Raw genomic sequence first — 20,150 nt, 5'->3', positions numbered from 1 at the left:
CTCTACAGGCTGAAGTGAGACAACACAGACGGAACGCTCGTGGTGAATTTTAGCTGAGCGCTCTATACACGCAGCACATTCCTATCAGCTGACTACTGCTTCTGCCTCATGCTGCTCTGCATTATAATGTCTTAATTAGAGATGACCGTGCGTGTGTGATCGAGCGAGTGTGTGTTCTCACTTGGCCCCTGGATTTAAGGCAGGTGGAAGGCCACAAACTCCCAGTGAGAGAACAAACCTATGATTGAGAGTTTATATTTGAAAGCGTCATTGTGTTGCCTCCATATTGAAGCTGACAGCACTGTTAATCATCCACTTACTTTAACCCGGTTCACTTGCCGAATGCTCGTAATTTAACGTGACGTTTTATAATAAGGCACATATTTTGCCTTTGAGAAAGTGAGAGACTCGGCTGTATTTCTTTTCTGATTTTAACCCTCTGTTTATTGTTTACTATTGCTCAGTATTGTTTCCTGTTGTTTTGTGATGGTGTAGCAGATGGTTCAGATTTGCTGTAAACATGGCTGTCCCAGAATAGCGATAAGACGAAGACTAAACATGAGATTAGAGGTTAGTTTGGACAGCTTGGACGGATGAACTGATAGAGGTGATGGGACCAGCTGACCGGCCCTACAGCATTCTGTAAATCTGATGATGCACTTATCGTCCACCATATCCGGGTTTTACACTAGATCATGCACGTTTACATGCATCAAAGAGGTTTTTCATACGCGCAAACGTATGCTTGCGCTTACTTTCCGATCGTCAGAACAATCATGCATGAGCAATTGGAACATTATAAAAAAATAACTATTCAGTCGTAAAAAAAAAACACTTTAAAATGGCCAATATGAAAATAAAAAAATGATTTTTCCCCTGTATAATAAACTCTTTATGAAATTCTTCGACAGAGGTGCAGAGATGTGTGAGTGTACTGTATGTGCAAACTTATGGATGTATAAGTTATGCAATATTTGGTTACTTAAACACCTTTTAGGATATTTTTGTTCCCAAACTTTTAGAAAATCTTTTCCTAACCTGCATTCCTTCGCAGAACAGTTCCTTTGCAGTTCCTTCTGTAACTCTGTGTATCTTTTGCACAGATGGGATTTTATGACCCATGACCGTTATCACGTGATCACATGACTTTCATCTAGCTGAAATCAGCATTGCAGCCATACACTAAGTAAAGCAAGGTCATAATATAGATTGTCACTATGCAGATAATACAAAACCTAGTGCAGCAGTTGTTTATTATGCAAGCCAGTGCAGTTCTGCTGTTTATTGCTCCCAGACGTAGCCATAGATTAAACTGCTCTTTGAACACAAAACTCAACAGAAAATCACAATGCAGTTCAATAGACTGTGTAGTTTAAACTAAAGGTTCAATTTTAGTCTAAGGAAAGAAATGGGTCATTTGGACTATGCTGATAAATATGAATAGACAACAGTTACAAAAATGAAAGTTTCCAGGCTATATATATCCTTTTCCAAAGCAACTTAAATTTTGATCTCATTATACATCTGAGAAGTTGAAGTTGCTCAAGTTTCTAACAGCAGCAACTTCGTGGTGGTGGGGTTTTGAACTTAAGCCCCTTTCGAAGCGCCTTAACCACTAAACTACTATTTTAACTTGTCTATTTCTGGGCATGAATGATTACACAACATCCATCTTAAATAGACGAAAACACCAAGAATTTGGATCACAAAGTTTTATTTATTCCGGGTTTCCTGAAATCACCACAGGGTTAAAATTATACATACAGGATTAAAATTATGTATGCACCCACCTCAATTCAATGGTGCTAAAATGTCATTTAGTTTGCCAAGCCCAAATGCTCTCAACTTCCTGTTAGTGATCATGACTGGCTATAGCTAATAGCGTCTCTGTGCTAATGAGAAAGACAGCACTCATTTGATTGAAAACCATACAGTATAATGGAAAAGTCCAAAAAGCTCTATGGAGATCTGAGAAAGTTGAACAAGTCAGTGTAGCCACTTTGCCAAGGTCTGGATAAAGACCCAAACTGTCACCCTCAACTGGGAGGAAATTGGTTCTGATTGTCAGAACCAATCCAGGAACTACCAGGACACAGATCTGACATGAACTGGAAGTGTCTACAGTCAAACAAGACATGGACTGAAAGGCTTCTGCTCCAAAATCAACACAGTCAAGCTTGATTAAAGTATGCGTCTGAGCACATCGACAAGGAAAAAAAACCCTTATAGAGGAAAGTGGAAAGTTTTGACAAGAGATATGTGTGTGGAGGATTAAAGTTGAAGGATTTAACCCCAGGAACAACTGTTAACTGTTAATTATGGCAGGAGTTGTTTGGCTGACAGTGGAAAAGTGACTGAGATTATAAAGAAGGAAAAATGGCTCATCATTTTTTAGCAAAACCTTAAATCAGTTGAAACTACAAAAGAAATTGTGTTTCGACAGGACAACAACCCCATATATACTTTTTTTTTATAAGCTGGTTGTTGAACGCATAAAACACACTAACTTTAAGTTTTGGAGCTTCAACCTGAAAATTTGTGGACCATAGTCAATGTTAGTAATATTGAATAAAACTCAACCCATTCCCCCAAATATAGCAGTCAAATATTTAACAGATAAGATTTGCCAAGAGATATTCAACCAAATATTTGGTGTGCTTTATGTATATTTTTGATCCTGTACGTACAGTATAATTTTGATAAGTCTTTTATAAGAAATGCCAAATAAATTAAAACTTGAGCTCCAAATTCTTGGGGTTTTCTTCTATTGAAGACATATGTTAAATAATCATTCTGCCCTAGAAAAAGAGCAATTTTGTCATGACATTCACCTTCATGATCACATTTGAGTCTAGTTAAACCTCTAGCTGCAGCTGTAAATTTAAAGCAGTAATTTTGTTACTTTAATGCTGTGAGCCAAAGATAATAATTCTCATAGCTTAATGTTTTTTGTCTGTGGCATCTTTCATCATGGAGTAGTAAATTATGTAAAGTTGTTCAAAAAATTCTGGCTCCCTGAAGCATCATCACATCCTACAAATGTCTATGAATATTAAAATTCCCTATAATAAACAGACTGTTTACATGGATTCCTTATTTCATAGCCCTATATGTCTTCATGTAACAAATTTTCCAATGTGGTTAGCAGTGGGGCCTCCATGGATCATGGATATTTGTCCATTGCATCTTATGGATGCTTAATTAGATTGGGATATGGAGAGTTTGGAGGCCATATCAGCAGCCCTGGGCTCTTTCCTTACTGGTCCCTGTGTGCAGTGGGCTGTGGTATACTGGTTATTCTGGGGCCGTGCCCCGAGGTTTTTTTTTTGGCAATTTGTGTTGCATTGTCTTTTCATAGATGAGGCATAGATGAGCCTTGGGTGCTCATGATCCTGTCACCAGTTTACTGGTATATAATTGATAATCAATGTGAGTGTGTTAAAGTTATGGTGTATTATTATCTGACTAAATTACTGTATCTTAGACATGTATTATAAATGAAACATTACTTTCTATTCTCATATTCATGAGCCTACAGAAGATGAATGTTACTGTATTTGTTTCTTAATTTGCATACATTTTCAAGAATAACTCTACAAGCCTACCATTATCTAAACTCTATACTGGTGATACTGTGTGTGCCATCACAGGCTGTACAACCTGTTTATCTCCCAATGCTGATGGCTGACATGATCAGGACAGAGCAATTGCTGGAAAATTCATAATCACCATCCTAATTGTTCCTCTCCTTATTGAAAGCAATCTCTAAGTGACCAAAATCCATTAAAATATGAACAGGTCCATGATAATGTCTCACAAACACTGTTCTAAACAGCCATTAGTTACTGCTCACTGAGCAAAGCAATTTCTTTTAGCTTTTCAGGGCATACGTAACTGCATTTTTGTCTGGGTTTTGTCTATAACAAGCTTGTCTTGTCTAAGGTCAAACTTTGTGATACTCTGAATCCTGATTATGTCATAGCTACGTAGCTAGGGGGTCTTAGACAGCATAATTGGCCTTGCTCTCTGAGTGGTAAGGATTGGCTTTTTTCAAACATACAGAAATGGCAGCCGGTGTCACCTTTTTTGTGGCATTGCAAAGGGAGCTTTCTGTTTTCTTGCAATGTAATGTAAGGAATCACATGTTCCTAGATTAGTTGTTGACATGTAGTGGGGAGATCTGGATAGAGATTGGTAGGTGTAAAAGCTAAGTAAGAATACAATGGCAAAAACAAACAAGCTGATGGATCTTAAGCTAAATGGACCCGTTCAACATAAGCCATAATGTTCAATCCCTATTTTTTTGTTCTGATCAGATTGCATTCATAATTACAAGTGACGTTATCTGACTCTAATTTTGGATGCATCCGTCCTCTGAAATAACAAATGCGTACATTGGTAAATCTTTGCTCGTGCCATCCAGAGTAATAAGCATGCACAGATTTTAAAAAATCGTAATAATTCTGATCTGACCATCCTCATTCAAGTCCATGAACATGAAAATAAGATTTTTATGTCGCAGCTATTTTTAGTTTTGATAGACATTTTAAGTAAAACAAACACAATTAAGGCAAAATGATTCCTCTTGTATGCCCCATCTGACAAGAAGACCAATTTAGAAGTCTAGGTTTGTGGGGCTAAGGAATGGCAGAACACAAAAAAGCATGATGGTCACGAAGTGGGCAGGGCAGCCACTTTTTGACGGTTCTTGTCCATCTGGCATCATAGGAGCCTCTATCCCTTTAATTTTCTCCAGTGTTTTCTCCGTCCCTTCATTTTGTCCATGTGTTCCCACAGTATGAACAACAATACTGGGTGGCCTTTCAGTGGGCATGGACCACTGACCACCACTCTCGGTGCCAATTGACTCCTGATCAGCAGCTGCTCCTTCCAAAGCCTCAAACCAATGGCACTGAAAGTCTCTTCTCCACCCATCCAGGTAGTTTGGGGGGAGTTGCCCTGTTGCTCGGATGCTGTCTTCATCCTGGCGCTGCAGCAAAAAGTGAGCAGGAGGAAGGTGAAGGTATATAGGGTCTTCTGATTTCTTGCGTACACAGCGCCCCCGGCCCTTGCAAAGTGACATGCTGCAAAGACGTGTCGCTGTGGTTACGTTGACAGCATAGGGGCCAAGAACCTCTCGCACATACGAGGTAAGATCAGAGCACAACTTCTGGAGGACAAAAGACATGCATAGATGATGCATAGAATTAGAATATGCATGTTTGTGTAATAGAAAATTACTAATGACTGTTTAAACATCTACTTTGCACAAGGATAGAAAGGGGAGAACTCATAAGCATATTATCTAAATCATCGATTAGCTATACTAGATGTGTGGGGGTGCAACAATATATATATATATATCATGTGTCATATCTTTGTGTCTAACACTTAAGTTTTGTATTTTAATATAAAGAACCCATGAAGGTAGACATATTAGATAAAGAAACCAATGGAAAAACCAACTTTATATTGCTTTGATTACTGCTAAAGTAAAGTGCAGTATGCATGTCCTGTCTATGACTGGAGTTGAAACCCCATGGTATAATAATGGATGGATAAATGGATGGATTTATGGATGGATGGCCTAAACTAAGGGATGGATTGTGAGACTGGGGGACAGTGTTGGGTGTTACTTTGTAACGCATTCGAGTACTTGGAATATATATATTTTTTTATATAACGAGTAATCTAATGCGTTAGGTCTGCCATTTAAGTACTCAGTTATTTAGTTATATTTTCAAAAATGTAATCCGTTATTCAGACAATTTGTGTAATCCATGAGCAAGACAGCAGTCATTCCGTTATTGTGTGTGTGTAAAAGTCATTCTACAAGCCCCGCCCATAATAATCTTCCCCCCACTGTTATTCCAGCCGTTATACCCCTATCTCACCTATGCGGTTTGACTCGTAATGAAAAGTGGTATTAGGCACTGTAAGCCGCTGCAAGTGACCACCTGACGTTCTGCGAAGTTCAAGGATGGATAAATACCTGTGTTTTAGTTGTATGGAATCTGTCCCAGATAATGACTCCTGCTGCACCCATAGCAGCACTTTCTCCTACAGTATTCACCAAACAAGCCTGACACATATACAAACACACATTGTGACAACAGTGCTATATTGCATGTTCACAGTTACACCAAAGAATAACTAAGTGACCCATTAGCTTTAAAACATAAATCATATTAATTTACTCTCACTTATTACCTCAGAGAGAAAGTCACTGGAGGAGGTGTACATACTCTTGACCAGTGGAAAAACGGGAAGCTCAAATGTTGTCCCTGCTAGAGCAGCCACTCTTAATGCTTCCCTGATCTGATTGGATGCATACAGCCATGCACCCTTGGTTCCTTCAGGGAGTTTCTCCAGTGCAAGGATGGGGTAAAGTGCATTGCTTTGCTTCCATAACCACATTAGTTCATCGTTTAGTGCCATCTCTGCAGCAGGGCAGTGGCCTGTGTAATTAGCTAGCAGCATCTGAACAGGATTAGAGTTGTAGCAGCTTGGGTACGAAGCCATGCCCCACAGTCTCTGTGGGCGGAGTCTTTTTAGCTCTATCAGGGTCTCCATGAGAATAAATTGGGCTGCAGCTTGAAAGTCCACCTTTTAGGAAAGTACATCAATGTGTCAACTTTCTGCTCAAGACAAAATGCGTACACCATTTCAATGAGAAATATTGGCACAAGATATATAACTTTGTGTTTTATTTATGGTAGCAGTTTCACCTGAGCCCATTTCTCCACCTCGTCTGTGTTCCAGTCTGGGAAAAAACCCCGAAGCAATGCTCGCGATGTCTCCAAATACCTCCGCTGATTACCCCGGTTTCTGCTCCACTGCGGCTCCCACTCGTTCCACCTCAGCACCCCAAGGCCAGGCGCCCCAGCCTGCGGCAAAGTTGCTGTAAGGTCCCATTCCAATTTTTGCAGGTGGCGCTCCAGGCTGGTATGCTGGGGCAGCCCACCATTCATAGGCACTCCCTCTGAACTGAAATATGGGTATAGTCCCAATGAGTCCTCATTAAACTCAGCCACGCGATCCTCCAACTCCATCCCGAAAGCTGCTGGGTCAGGGCGACCAACACAGTCCTTGTTTGGTACAGCCCAAAGAATCAGGAAAGGCTGACCAGGCAGGAGAGGAGAGCGGGCTGGCCCATTAAGACACAAACAGGAGGCAAAGAGGAGCAGAATAAAAGGGATGAGGGGGTTGAAGGATCCTTTGTGATCCATTGGGATGAATGAGAAGTATCCGCAACCTCATCCACACTCCCCCTTCAACTCCACCTGAGACAGAGAGAAAAGGTCCAGGTATCTTTTAATTTTTTGAAGAAAAAAAACTCTTTATATTTACCAGATGACCTATCCAGAAGGACTTATAATTGCTTTGTAGTCTCCAGCCAAAACATATCCTAATGTTCATGGTTATTCTAAGAATACCATCAAACAAAAATTGGTACAACAATTGATACAACAAACGACAAAAACACATTTCATTATTGCTTATTTAATTATTTGATGAAAAGATTGATCTCAGTCATTATTTAAAGACTGCCTGCTTTCTGGGCAGACAAAGAAAAAATGTTGAGTTTTTATGCATGTCTTCATTAAGGACTGGTGGGTCAAGTCAAGCCTGGATTGTCTTTTGCAGGGAACATTTTTTGCGAGGGCAGGGGTAGCTCAGTGGTTAAGGCATTGGATTACGGTTCAGAAGATCCCAGGTTCAAACCCCACAACCACCAAGTTGCCACTGTTGGGCCCTTGAGCAAGGCCCTTAACCCTCAACTGCTCAGATGTACTGTATAATGAGACAAAAATGTAAGTTGCTCTGAATAAGAGCGTCTGCCTAAATGCCTAAATGTAAATGTAACATTGTGCTGTGTGGGGTCTTCAAGTAGGTGAGGGCTAGTCTGTTTTTGGCTTTATATGCGAGCATCAATGGTTTAAATCTGACCTGCAGCTACAGGAAAGCTTATTATATTTTTAGCAGCCACTATATATAAAAAAAAAATAAACACACCACAGGTGCTCCCTAGCAGCTTTTATCAAGCTAGGAAACAAACCTTTACTTTTAGGGACTTGATTGTTAAGACAAATATTGTGAAATATACGTATTTTGAAGGTTTGCTTGGCATGTGCTTGATGGGTTTCCTCCAAGTATTCCGGTTTCCTTCCCCAGTCCAAAGACATGCAGATTAGAAGAATTAGCATTCTCAAATTGCCTCAAGTGTGTAAATGAGCGTGTGTGTACTGTATGTGTGTCCTTCAATTAAAAATTGGTACTCTGTCCATGGTGTATTTAGCCTTGTGCCCTAAGTCTTCTTGGATATTCTTCGATATTCTTTACAGCAAAAGCACAGAAAAAGGAGCAAGCCTCTGACTTCTTGAGGATATTTTCCAGTACTTTGATGAGATTAATCAGAGCTAATGACTCTACAAAGATGTCCTTATGCTTAGGTGTTTGTTCACAGCTAGCTGTAGAGGGCAGCAATGTGCCACACAACATTGTATTATACACTAAGTCTTGAACTTTTACATACTGTATACTGCAGGGGAAACATTTTGTATGTAATGTATGTAATAGGTGTCATTAAAATTGGAGCATTCATAAAATTTGTCATTTTAATCCTCTGAAACATTAACCTCAACCCTATTCATCTAAATGCTGCATTCTTAATATAATTGTTTAAAACCATAGTATAATGCTAAATTAAAACCCAAAATGATTAAACATATAGGTTTTACCACTGAAATATCTCCTCTACTGTAAAAACAACCTCACTCATTCGTAATATTTATGTTCAGTAACCATCTGTCCTGGTCAAGGTCATAATAGATCCGGAGCCTATCCAGGGAACACTTGGTGCAAGATGGGAATGCACCCTAGATGAGATTTCTAATGTTTTCCAGAGCACCATCCACATGTTCATTCACCACAGGGCAAAACTACCTACAGGCTGTTTATACAAAGGGAAAGAAAACCAGGTGGATCTTTCTAAAACATGCAAATCTCTGAACAGACAGTAACTTAAGATCAGGGTCAAACTAGTGATCAGGTGTTATGCGCTAAACAGCCCCCCTGCCATGGATCGCCCCCCCCCATACATAATCGCTATCAAATATTATAGTAAAACATAAATTCATAGGTTTATTATTATCAAATATGATATTAATATTATAATAAACCCTAGTTATGTGACAGCCGTCAAGACCATGAATACAAATTCTTGTATAATGTTTATTTTGTGGCACATTTATTTTTAAGGGCTTTGTCATGAATATACAAATAAGCATTTATATACAATAAAAATAAATATTGTTCATGATGAAAAATTAGGGTAAACCATTTTTATTATAAAATAAACAATCCAAAAGTATACATGTTGTACAGTATATGAAAAAAAAAATCTATTTTTTCATATACAACATATTTTTTTTATATTGCTTATTTTATTTTATTGTCTCATGTAATTTGTAATTTGTAAACCATTAACCTATAAATGTATATTCTAATACAATATTTGATAGCGATTATGTAGGGGGGGCAATCCATGGCAGGGGGGCATTTTAGCGCATAACACCGTCAACATAACAACACATACTAATTCACATCTGGGGCACCTACTGTACCTGCATGTTTTTGTGAGAACCTAGAGGAAATCCCATTGTAAGATTTAATTCATTATTCCATTAATGGCATATTTCTAGGTCGTATCAGATGCCTTGGATAATTCCAGTGTACATATTACGTGCATATTTACTCTGCTTTTCTAATGCAGAAACTATTTCACAGACCTGTGTGAAAGGATCATATTCAGAAACGTAAGGTCATAAATCAGCATTGACTTCCAAACACTTGCTGGATGTTGTCACTAAATCTCACTCTGAGCCTCTCTTTCACGCTAACTTAAACCCCTGAGTTTAGAGCAAGAGAACTGAATCTAAAAACCATAAAATATTGCTAAATTTGGCGCACAAGACCCGATCCTCGAATCTTTTATGCTGAAGTAAGTTTTTTTTTTTTTTTAAACGTATGCCTAGAGGATTAAGTCTTATGAGGAAAGAGTAATAGAGCCAGCGCCTTTTGGTGCCAGCAAACCTAATGAACCAACTACAGACGCTGAATGAGGAAGATATGTGCATTGGGAACAGGATTTGATCTCTGTGGGCCAAACATCGTCTCTGTGAGCTGTCATGGCTTTTTTTTCTGGCATGCCCATTTTAAACTTGGCAGGCAGACTCGCTTTTGTTGATGCTAGTGATAGTTTTAGGTCACTTCCCTTGTCTGCTAGCAGAAAATCTAAAAAATAAAAAATAATAATAAAACTATCACAAATTCTGACTTAAAGCTTTGATCTAGACTGATATTAGTTTATTGCACAGTGCAAAGTATAGACTTTTATTACAAAAGTCACTTTTCTGCTGTAATGTTTCAAGACCAAATCCAGTCTCACTACATAAGCAATATTGTTAGTAAAGATCCTGTGAGGAAGAGGACGGTGAGGAACATTGCAAAGTTTGAAGGTCAAACTTACCTCCATGTCCGTACTCGGCTCTGGACCAAATCACACAATCTGTAGTAAGGATGATGACGATGATGATGATTGTAAAAGGTTCCTGTAGTTGAAGATGAGTACAGTAGATATCAAAAGAGAATGTGTGAAGTACGAATATGGATGGGTAGATGGAAGAGGTTGCCTCATTCGCTCCTGCATAATCTGGGTAATAAGCAGGGTCACTGCATGTCACATGACCAGTCTGATTGTAATCCCATAATCCAGGAAACAACCAAATGCTCAGATGCACTCTTTCGAATCTCACAGACACACAATGCTTGAAAATTGGGTTCCTTGTCCTCAGCAGCAGCAGTTGGTGACTATAGATTTTGGTACGTCGGAATGACATTAATGATGATTTAGCTTCAAATACAATTAAGTCAAGAGGCGATCTCAGTTAATAGAGGTCTAGCTATTACAGGCAGTTGTGAGTCGACGACCTACAGTCATCCATCATACAGTCTCTTAGTGTGTTTTATATGGTTTTATACTGGTGCCCCATACAGCAGCTGAATATCCTGTCACCAAGGAAGCACGCACAGAAGAGCTTATAACAAAACCCTTTTTTTTCCGAATTCAGCTAAATTTCCAGCCCAACTCCATCTCAAAAACCACATGAAATACAGTACATACAATATACATTGTCTATTCCTTAACATTAAAAAGCTAAATTAAAAAAAAAGATAAATCATTCTGGCATGGTGGCTTAGTAGTTAGCACTGCTTTCCTGAACATCCAAAGTTGGAGGTTCTCTGGTTTTGGTGAGAGGAGTTTGCATGTTCTCCTTGTGCTTTGTGGGTTTTCTCCCACGGGCCAGTTTCGTGCTGTAGGCCAGCTGGTGTAGTAGTGTGTGTGATGCATCTGTGAACTGAAATGGGTTGGCACCCCCATCCAGTGTGTGACCTGCTTTGTGCCCTGAGCTTCCCTCATCCATCTTCCTCCACCCCATTACCTTATGAATGAACACATGATATGGATGAATGTATCATAAAATAGCCCTGTGATGGATTGGGCCCACATCCAGGGTGTACCCTGCCTTGTGCTAATAGAAAGGTTAAGTACATTTAACTCCAATAAGAAAGTACACTCTTTTGATTGTAAACAGTGTGTAAAACCTGTTGTTGTTTTTTATTTTTTACGTTAACTGGTAATACTGGAAATTCTAGAGAGCGCCTAGGACCGTTTTGATCTTTGCGTGTCACCATTAAGATTGGAAAGTTTGAGTAAGATTCCTGCACAGCATTATTTATCTACACTAATGCACACGTTAATGAAAATGCCCCACAGTGATTGTGTGTGTGTGTATGTGCGTGTGTGTGTGTGTGTGTGTGTGAATTGATTTGAGATTATCTGCTTGAGGTATCTGAGATGATGCCTACTCCTCATGTCCTGTCGTCATAGAAACGGCTCAGATAAGCCTGACCGACACAGCGTTAGGGTCCACGGGATGGTGAGCGAGTGAGTGTGTGCCTGTGGTAGGGCAAGTCATAACTGATTTTATGTCCATGGACAGTGTGTGCAGTCATACCCAGTTTTGTGGCCTCTGTGGTAAAGTTAAGACACACATGGCGTGTGTATATCTTGCATTATCTTGGATTTGGGGTACGGGTGACGGACGTGCGGTTTGGCATCTCTGACTGATGCAAGCACAGATTGGGCCCGTACCTACGCGCAGAGTAGATAAGATTTATAACTGATTTATACAATGAAGGTAAATGGAACCCATTGTTGCAATATAAAGTCTGCTGAATTGAACCCTGTCACTGTAAATGGCCCATTTACTGATCATCAGATTATCAAAGAATGTTTCAATGTCATAGATTAAAACAACTCACACTCTCATTCTTGTGTGACAATTATGTGTGTTTATGATTGTATGCTTTATTACTAATAGTCCTGGGTCAGTCTGGAGTGTTTCTGGTGGGATTTGGGGTTTATGGAGCGTCCCCTTGGGTAATTTTACTTTACCATCTCAGATCAAACCGATTAAACTTCAAGCAGAAAAAAATATATATACAAGTGGCGTTCAAATCAAACCGGGACTTCAAGGCGTGCATGAAGGTGTAAAAAAACTATTGACAATTACAGAAGATTTCAAGCAAAGAACGGTGATGAGACTCTTACTGTAGCTCATCGTTCAGCGAGTGGAACGCCTGATCCTTGGAAATCGATGGATAACTTGTCACTAATTCGCGACCAAAGCACTACACAAGAATCCCCCATACAGTCCTGACCTTGACCTACATGTCTGGGCCATTAAAGGAATTCCTTGGAGGCCGGCATTTCAGACGTGAAGCAAACAGTCCGATCATGTCTCCAGCGCACTAAGAAAAATAAGTGCAATAGTGTAGCAGGGGCATTATATAGAGAAAAACAACTGTGGAAAGATAACTGTGTTCTCTTGTTCTGCACTATCAAAAGTCCCGGTTTGATTCGAACAACCCCTTGTAAATAGTTCTAGACTAGCGTTTTTGCCACATCTAGAAGAAATCCATGTAATTTGTATAAATTGTGGAATCATTTTAATAAATTGTGGACTCGTTGATTACAGCCTAGTTTTACTACTTTCGCCCGATACTAAAGTACTGATCTAGACCGTTCAACCGTGAGCCTGGGAGCAATAAAAGGCACAGCACCTCCCTCTTGTGGAAACAACGCTCACACCTGGAGCTATGAAGCCACTTCCCAGGATCCCAGGACCATGCACACAGATATACACACCTTCATGGATTCATTCACACTTTCAATGAAAACAATGGAAGAAAGTCACACGGCCATGTAAAACTCTGCACAGTAACCAGAGCTCAGGATCAAATCGGGGATGCTAGGGATGTGTGGTGGTAACACTGTCACCATGCCAGAAAGCAATTTCTGTATTAGAAAGAAAAAAAAAAGAATGAAAAAATATTTGCAATAAACCTACTTATAACTGATAAGTCTAGGTGTAGTTGTGACAGTTTTGGAACCAATAAAGTTTATGTCCTTTCTCAGACAGAAGTACTTTTTCAAAGGGAATAGCGCATGCATTTCTGTGCACGCTGAAAGTCACACACTCATATACAGTCATATTCATTCTTATGAGGTTATTCTATCTATGCCATGCATAATTTTATTTATTTTTTTCCTGCTAGGCCTAGTTAAAATTTGCACACATTACTATTTCATTCAACTGCCTTTAGCTTTAATTATGTGTTGGCCAATTTTTTTTCTTGGCCTTTTTTTCACAGGATTGCCAGAACAAATGACTTACTCACTCAGTCATCTTCTATACCGCTTTATCCTGTATACAGGGTCACCTGGGGCCTGGAGCCTATCCCAGGAGACGTAGGGAAAGAGGCGTGTTACACCCTGGACAGGGTGCCAAACATCACAGGGCACGCACATGTACACCCACTACGGGCAATTTGGGAACGTCAATTAGCCTGACCTGCATGTCTTTGGATAGTGGGAGGAAACAAGAGTACCCGGAGGAAACCCACCAAGCACATGCAAACACAGAGACCCGAATCAAACCTGGTTGGGAATCAAACCTGGACCCTGAAGGTGCAAGGCGTCAGTTGTAACCATTACACCACCATGCCGCCCACAACAGATTATTCAATCCAAATTACTGGCACAGTTTTTCCTGCAGGAACCCTCACACATTTGTTTAGGCTTGGGACTGGCACTGAGGATGTCCTGCATCTCCAGTTCATGGGTACTCTATATGAGCATAGGGTTAAGGTCCTTACCCAAGGGCCCATCAGTGGCAATTAGGTAGTGGTAGGGTTCAAACTCAATTAGCTGAGCCAAATGCTGTGGGCAGTTCATGTGTGAAAATGATTGGTCATGATCCCAAAACCACTCTTTTACAGTTTGAGTCATGGAATATGCAGGTGCCATCAGGGAAGAAACACTTAATTGATGTAATAACCTGTTCATTCAGTACATTCAGGTCGTCAGCTGACTTCATTTTATTGCCACATAACGTTGCTGAGCCTAGACCTGACCAACTGAAGCAAAGTTCATGCACTTCCCTTCTCAACTGATGCGCACATGGCTCTGCAATGTCATGTGACTCTTCAGATCACATGACATTTTTCCATTACTCCAATGTCCGATCTTTTTGCTGTATAAACAGATGTGTTCATGAAAACCAAACTAGTGGTCAGACAGCCAAACTTTCTCACTACTACTACTGAAGTCCTGACTGTTTCCCTCATCATCACTCAGGCTTTGAACTGTACCGCTGCTAATCCTCCTACTCCCCAGGTGGTTCGTCCCAGCGCTCTGTGTGTGTGTGTGTGTGTGTGTGTGTGTGTGTGTGTGTGTGTGTGTGTGTGTACTGGGCCAGATGACAATAGAAGAGTTTGGACGTGGCATGAAACCGGAAAGAGTTACACAAAGCGAGAGTGACAGAGTGAAGGGAACCATAGCGTCTGGAGGAGGCGGAGGTGGGGATGCTTTGATCTGTCCGTTACTGGAAGAGGAGGAGGAGGATCACAGAGGAGCAAAAGGAAGAGAGAGAGAGGGAGAGGAAGAGAGAGGGAGAGAGAGAGCAGCTATGGATTCCTTCATCAGGCTAGTGGACGGGATAGGCAGGTGAATCAGTCAGGTCTGTGAACAGTAGCCATGATAAGAGAGACACGGAGAGAGAGATGACGGTAAAGAAGTGCAGAGAAGAAATCTGTGGAATTTCCAAATGAAAGAGTTTTTTTTTTTTTCGACTTTAATGCGATTAAAGTTTTCCATCTCACTGCATCTCTTATGCACAATAATCTGAACTCTGAACAATCTGTGTGTGAGAGAGAGCGTGTGTGTGTGCGTGTATGTGTGTGTGTGTGCGATTTGAACTTGTTAAACCGAGTCTCTCAAAGTTCAGAAGGAACTTACAGTCAGTCATTTCTAAAGTCATCATTAAAAATATTTTTGACAAGGAGATGATCATGGTTCTAAAGCCTCTGTGATACCTTATGGGGTGGGGGGGGGGGGGGGGGGGGGGGGGGTAGTGCGGTGTGTTGGTGCATGGCATATGGCCTTTGCTTTGAGGTTGTTGGTCATTGCTAATTATATGCTGATCTGCTCTCCTCTCCAGCTGCTCTGAGACAACTCCTCTCACATACTACACAACACTGAGCAATTAATTAACACCAAGCACAGGCGACCAAGCTCCAGCTCCAGCAAGGGTTAATGTAGATTTTTGCAGGTTCTCCACTGCCTGTGTGTGTGTGTCTATGCTTCTAATGGCCTTACAGCCTCTCTATTTATTATTATACAACAAATTTAATACATACACTTGCCTGCCACTTCATTAGGTACATCTTGCTAGTACTGGGTTTGACCGCCTCTTTCCTTCAGAACTGCCTTATTTCTTTATGGCATAGATTTAACAAGATGCTTAAACCATCCCTTAGAGATTTCGGTCCATGTTAAAATTATTGCATCATGCAGTTGATGCAGATTTATCTGCTGCACATCCATGATGCAAATTTCCCGCCTCCACATTCCATAGATCTATTGGATTGAGAAGTGGTGACTGTGGAGGCCATCTGAGTACAGTGACCTTATTGCCATTTTTAAGAAAACAGATGATTTTAGTTTTGTGACATGGTTCATTATCCTGTGGTCATAAAGGGATGGACATAGTCGCAACAATACTCAGGTAAGCTGTGGCATTTAAATAAGGGGACAAAAGTGTGCCAAGGAAACCCCCCCCCCCCCCCCCCCCCCCCCCCCGCCCCCCGCACCAGTACAGCACCAGCAGCCTGAGCCGTTGCTACAAGGCAGGATGGATCCATCCTTTCATGTTGTTTACACCAAATTCTGCTTCAAAGCCCATCTGCTTCAAGGCTCGACGTGTTGTGCGTTCAGAGATGCTCTTTGGCATACCTCGATTGTAATGAGATGTTATTTTTGTTACTGTAGCCTTGCTATCAGCTCGAACCAGTCAGACCATTCTCATCTAAACCCTAAATATGGTGATGTGGGAAAATCCCAGCAGATCAGCAGTTTCGGAAATACTCAGACCAGCCCATCTGGCACCAACAACAATGCCACGTTCGAATTCTGACGCTAGGGTTGAACGTCAGCAGATCATCTTGACCATCTCTATATGCCTGAATGCATTGAGTTTGCTTCCATGCGATTGGTTGATTAGATGTCTGCGTTCTTGAGCAGTTGAACAGGTGTACCTTATGAAGTGAGTGTATTTACTAATATGAAACTTATATAAGTATTATATTTCATTGGCAGATTTTACTTCTTTAAAAAAAGGAAAAGAAAAAACAAAACACTTACAAGCTCAACGTCAGTGGGAACATCAGAAAAAAATTGAGTATTGAGTAATAATGAGTATTTATTTAAAAAAATCTAATTAAGAAAAATGTTAGGATTGGCTTAAATTTATGACCTTGTAACTTGCTAAGATGACTTTGGCGACAGTGCTAACCACTATGCCACCATATTTATATAAGGAAAAAAAAAAAATAAAAAATAAAAAAAAAATATATATATATATATATATATATATATATATATATATATAGAGAGAGAGAGAGAGAGAGAGAGAGCGTTTTAAAGTTTAATAGAGATATATATCAGCATAAGGCTTGACCATAATTGTGTTTAGCTGGATGTTTTTTTTTTGTGGTTGAGCGAGACCAGGTTGATGATTAGGGTGAATTGTTCCCGTTTCCTTTCCTTGCTTCCTTTCCTGGTTGCTTAGCTCCTCCCACTGAAGAACCGAGGGAAGGGTCAAGGAACGAAAACAAGGGCAGAAGAAGAGAACCAACGGATTAGCCAAATAAAACGTCCAAGTTCACTGAAGCGTCACTTCAAAGCAACCTCAGTGAATTCGTTCTTTTGCCCAGTGGTGTTAGGATAACTGTGAGCAAACCTGCAAATATACAACAGTGGTTACACTCTGAGTTTGCAACACACATCACACTGTTAGATCCTGATCAAACACTTAACTTACGACCATTTTTAAAGCAGTGCATATTTTAATTGACTTTTCTGTCCAGATTTTTTTTAGGTTGAGATTTGAGATGTTTAGTATTTATGCACATCATCTTTGTTAGAAATGTACTGCATATACAAGGGCTGTTTTAAAAGGAATGCAAAAGTGGACATAACTTTTATTTACTGACATACAGTAGATTGTAGAAAATGCACATGTTGGTAGAGTAACTCGTCCTTCATACTACTCAAGGTACTACTCAACATAATCTGCATCACAAGCCATGCATTTGCAACCTCGCTGAACCCAACTCTCAAATCTTTGTTGAAAATCACCTTTGTTTCAGATGATGGTCTCCCACTGCACTACGGAATATTTACGGAGGTGACACCATTGACAAGAGCAATGTGCAAAGATGGATGAAGAAGTTTAAATAAGGGAAACCAGCCATGAAGGCAAACCACACAGTGGGAGCCTGTCAAGTGTGCCGAAGGGGGGGTTTCAAAGTGGATTCGAGAGTTGGGTTCAACAATGGTGCGGAGCATGGATTGGGATTTGAACAACAAACTGATATACGGTAGGTCATATAAATTGCACATGTTCGTACAGAACCTCACCCACTATAAAAGATACTACTCAACATGGTGCTTAATGACACTGTGGTTTTTGTTCAGTGTTGAACTTCTCAATCCAGTCAAATGGAGACTAAATGCTGGTAAACAAATATCACAAAACCCTTTCCAAGGATTTCAAGTTATTCTAGCAGTAAAGAGGGGGTCAGGGATCGGGATGTTTACCAAACATATACAGTATCAGTGTGCTTCTCATGGATTTCTACAAACAAAGAGTTTGAGGTGTTGACTTGGCCTCCAGACTCCCCAGATCTTCATCTGATCATGTATTTGTTGCACATGCTCAACAAACAATGGAAATCCATGGAGGCCCAACCTCTTGACTTAGAAAACATCTGTTATTAGAAGATCTGTTACTTACGTCTTGGTGCCAGAAACCTTCAGATGTCTTGAGGAGTCCATGCCTTGGTGGGACAGAGCTCTTTTGGTGGCACAAGGGGGAGCTATAAAACATTAAGTAGGTGGTTTCAAAGTTATGGATGATTAGTGTGTAATGTAACGTTGCTAAATGCTGTGGCTGGAATCATGAGCTCTTTATTGGAAATGTGGTTCTCTGGCATTTTCTCCCTTGTTTGGGCCAATTGCAGTGGTCAAAATAGTGATATATTGTGTTGCTAAGGTATCTGACATATTGGCATAAAAAAAATGGTGTACTTGTTTCTGTCTATAGCATGTTTTTGTCTTTTGTTTACTTCCCCTGCTGGTTTATCTCCTAGCAAGTTAAGTAAATTGTGATTTCTCTATTGCTACTCACAGATGTTTAAGCAATATGGCCGCATGCAGCTGGTGCGAAAAGACTGAATGTAATAGTTCTGGTGTAAAATGGACAGAACTAAAGAATGCAGACGTGTATAATACAAAAAAATGATGATGGGATGAATAAATTTTTAAAAATGATATGCTTAATGATTCATGATTCATGTCAGATATACTTTTGGTAGTGAAATTACTTAGTAGTGACTTCACAGTTCATTTCTTACTGTGTTTGTGTATGTGTGTGTGTATGTGTCTATGTGAGATGGGCCATGTAGTAAATAAAGCTTGATGTGTGCTTTAATCTAACATGTGCGTAATTTATTTATTTTTTTCTCAACACTTCAGAAAACAGTCCCGGCCCTCGTTTCACCTCATTGTAACGGCAACATCATGACTCACACACTTACACGCTTACACACTCACACACACATTCACAGCGGGACTCTCCTCCCAGCATGCACCTCTGTGTGCAAACACATTCCTGTGGCCGCTGACCCCCGGCCCAGCGGTTGCCATGGAGACCACTGCCCCTCTCCATGGCGACGGTTCCCCCCTCCGTGCAGCTCGGCCCAGGCCAGGCCGGCATCTCCAGGTGACCGCCTCTCTCCTTGTGCTCTCTTCTTTTCTCTTTTTTTCTTTCTGTCTTTGTTTAAACCTCATTCCTGCTTCTCTGTGTGTGTGTGTGTGTGTGTGTGTGTGTGTGCGTGTGTGTAAGAAGGGGAAGCTTCTCTTCTCAAACAACTCTGATCACCACCCACACACCCTTTTTTTTTATCTTTGTTTCTTTCTCTCATGCTAGTGTCACTGATCTGAGTGCAAAAGTTTTGGCACTGCTTGTAAATATTAAGCAGGTTTCTTGCCCATGTGGGGTTTATTGTTTGTTTGTTTGTTTGTTGTTTATTTTTCAGTGACCTTGAGTTAAAAAATGTGTGAACACATCAATATTACAAAAGTTTGTAACAGTTGCAGTACGAGGATTACTTCCTTCTCTCTTTCTTCTTTCCTGTGTGGTATAAAGTGACCCAAAGGACACTTTAAGGTCATATGTTTGAACATAGATGTGTGTGTGTGTGCGTGTGTGTGTTTGATGACAGTGGAAGGGGGTTGATTGGCAAATTGAGATATTTACCGCATTCCATTTCCTCTTGTAGTCATGACAACCTCTCAGCGGGCAGAGCTACATTTCAGCACATAGACACACGCGCTGGGATACACGTGTGTGTGCATCAGCCGCACATTAATGGAGAGAATTGGAGGCTCTGTGGGTTACTCT

General features: G+C 40.4%; 1 protein-coding gene across 1 annotated transcript; it reads right to left on the bottom strand.

The window, feature by feature from the left end:
• Window positions 1-4,149: 4,149 nt before the first annotated feature.
• Window positions 4,150-7,245, bottom strand: si:dkey-72l14.3 (Glyco_hydro_56 domain-containing protein). The gene is made up of 4 exons (XM_053504664.1): window positions 6,729-7,245; window positions 6,211-6,606; window positions 5,993-6,082; window positions 4,150-5,170 (listed from the first exon to the last, which is right to left on the bottom strand). The coding sequence occupies exons 1-4, from the start codon at window positions 7,227-7,229 to the stop codon at window positions 4,616-4,618; spliced, it is 1,542 nt and encodes a 513-aa protein (XP_053360639.1). The 5' UTR covers window positions 7,230-7,245; the 3' UTR covers window positions 4,150-4,615.
• Window positions 7,246-20,150: the final 12,905 nt, after the last annotated feature.

This window comes from Clarias gariepinus, chromosome 9 (genome assembly GCF_024256425.1).
Source record: "Clarias gariepinus isolate MV-2021 ecotype Netherlands chromosome 9, CGAR_prim_01v2, whole genome shotgun sequence".
NCBI lineage: Eukaryota > Metazoa > Chordata > Actinopteri > Siluriformes > Clariidae > Clarias > Clarias gariepinus.
Note: the sequence above shows the minus strand (reverse complement) of the source record. Positions and strands in the feature narration are given on the sequence as shown.

Bases quoted from the DNA above. Each gene is read 5' to 3' on its own strand.
- si:dkey-72l14.3 (XM_053504664.1), bottom strand. From the start codon at position 7,229: ATGGATCACAAAGGATCCTTCAACCCCCTCATCCCTTTTATTCTGCTC. The intron at 6,607-6,728 runs GTGAAACTGCTA...CTTTCCTAAAAG, and splicing joins AGGTGGAGAAATGGGCTCAG to GTGGACTTTCAAGCTGCAGC. The intron at 6,083-6,210 runs GTAATAAGTGAG...TATATGTGTCAG, and splicing joins CCAGTGACTTTCTCTCTGAG to GCTTGTTTGGTGAATACTGT.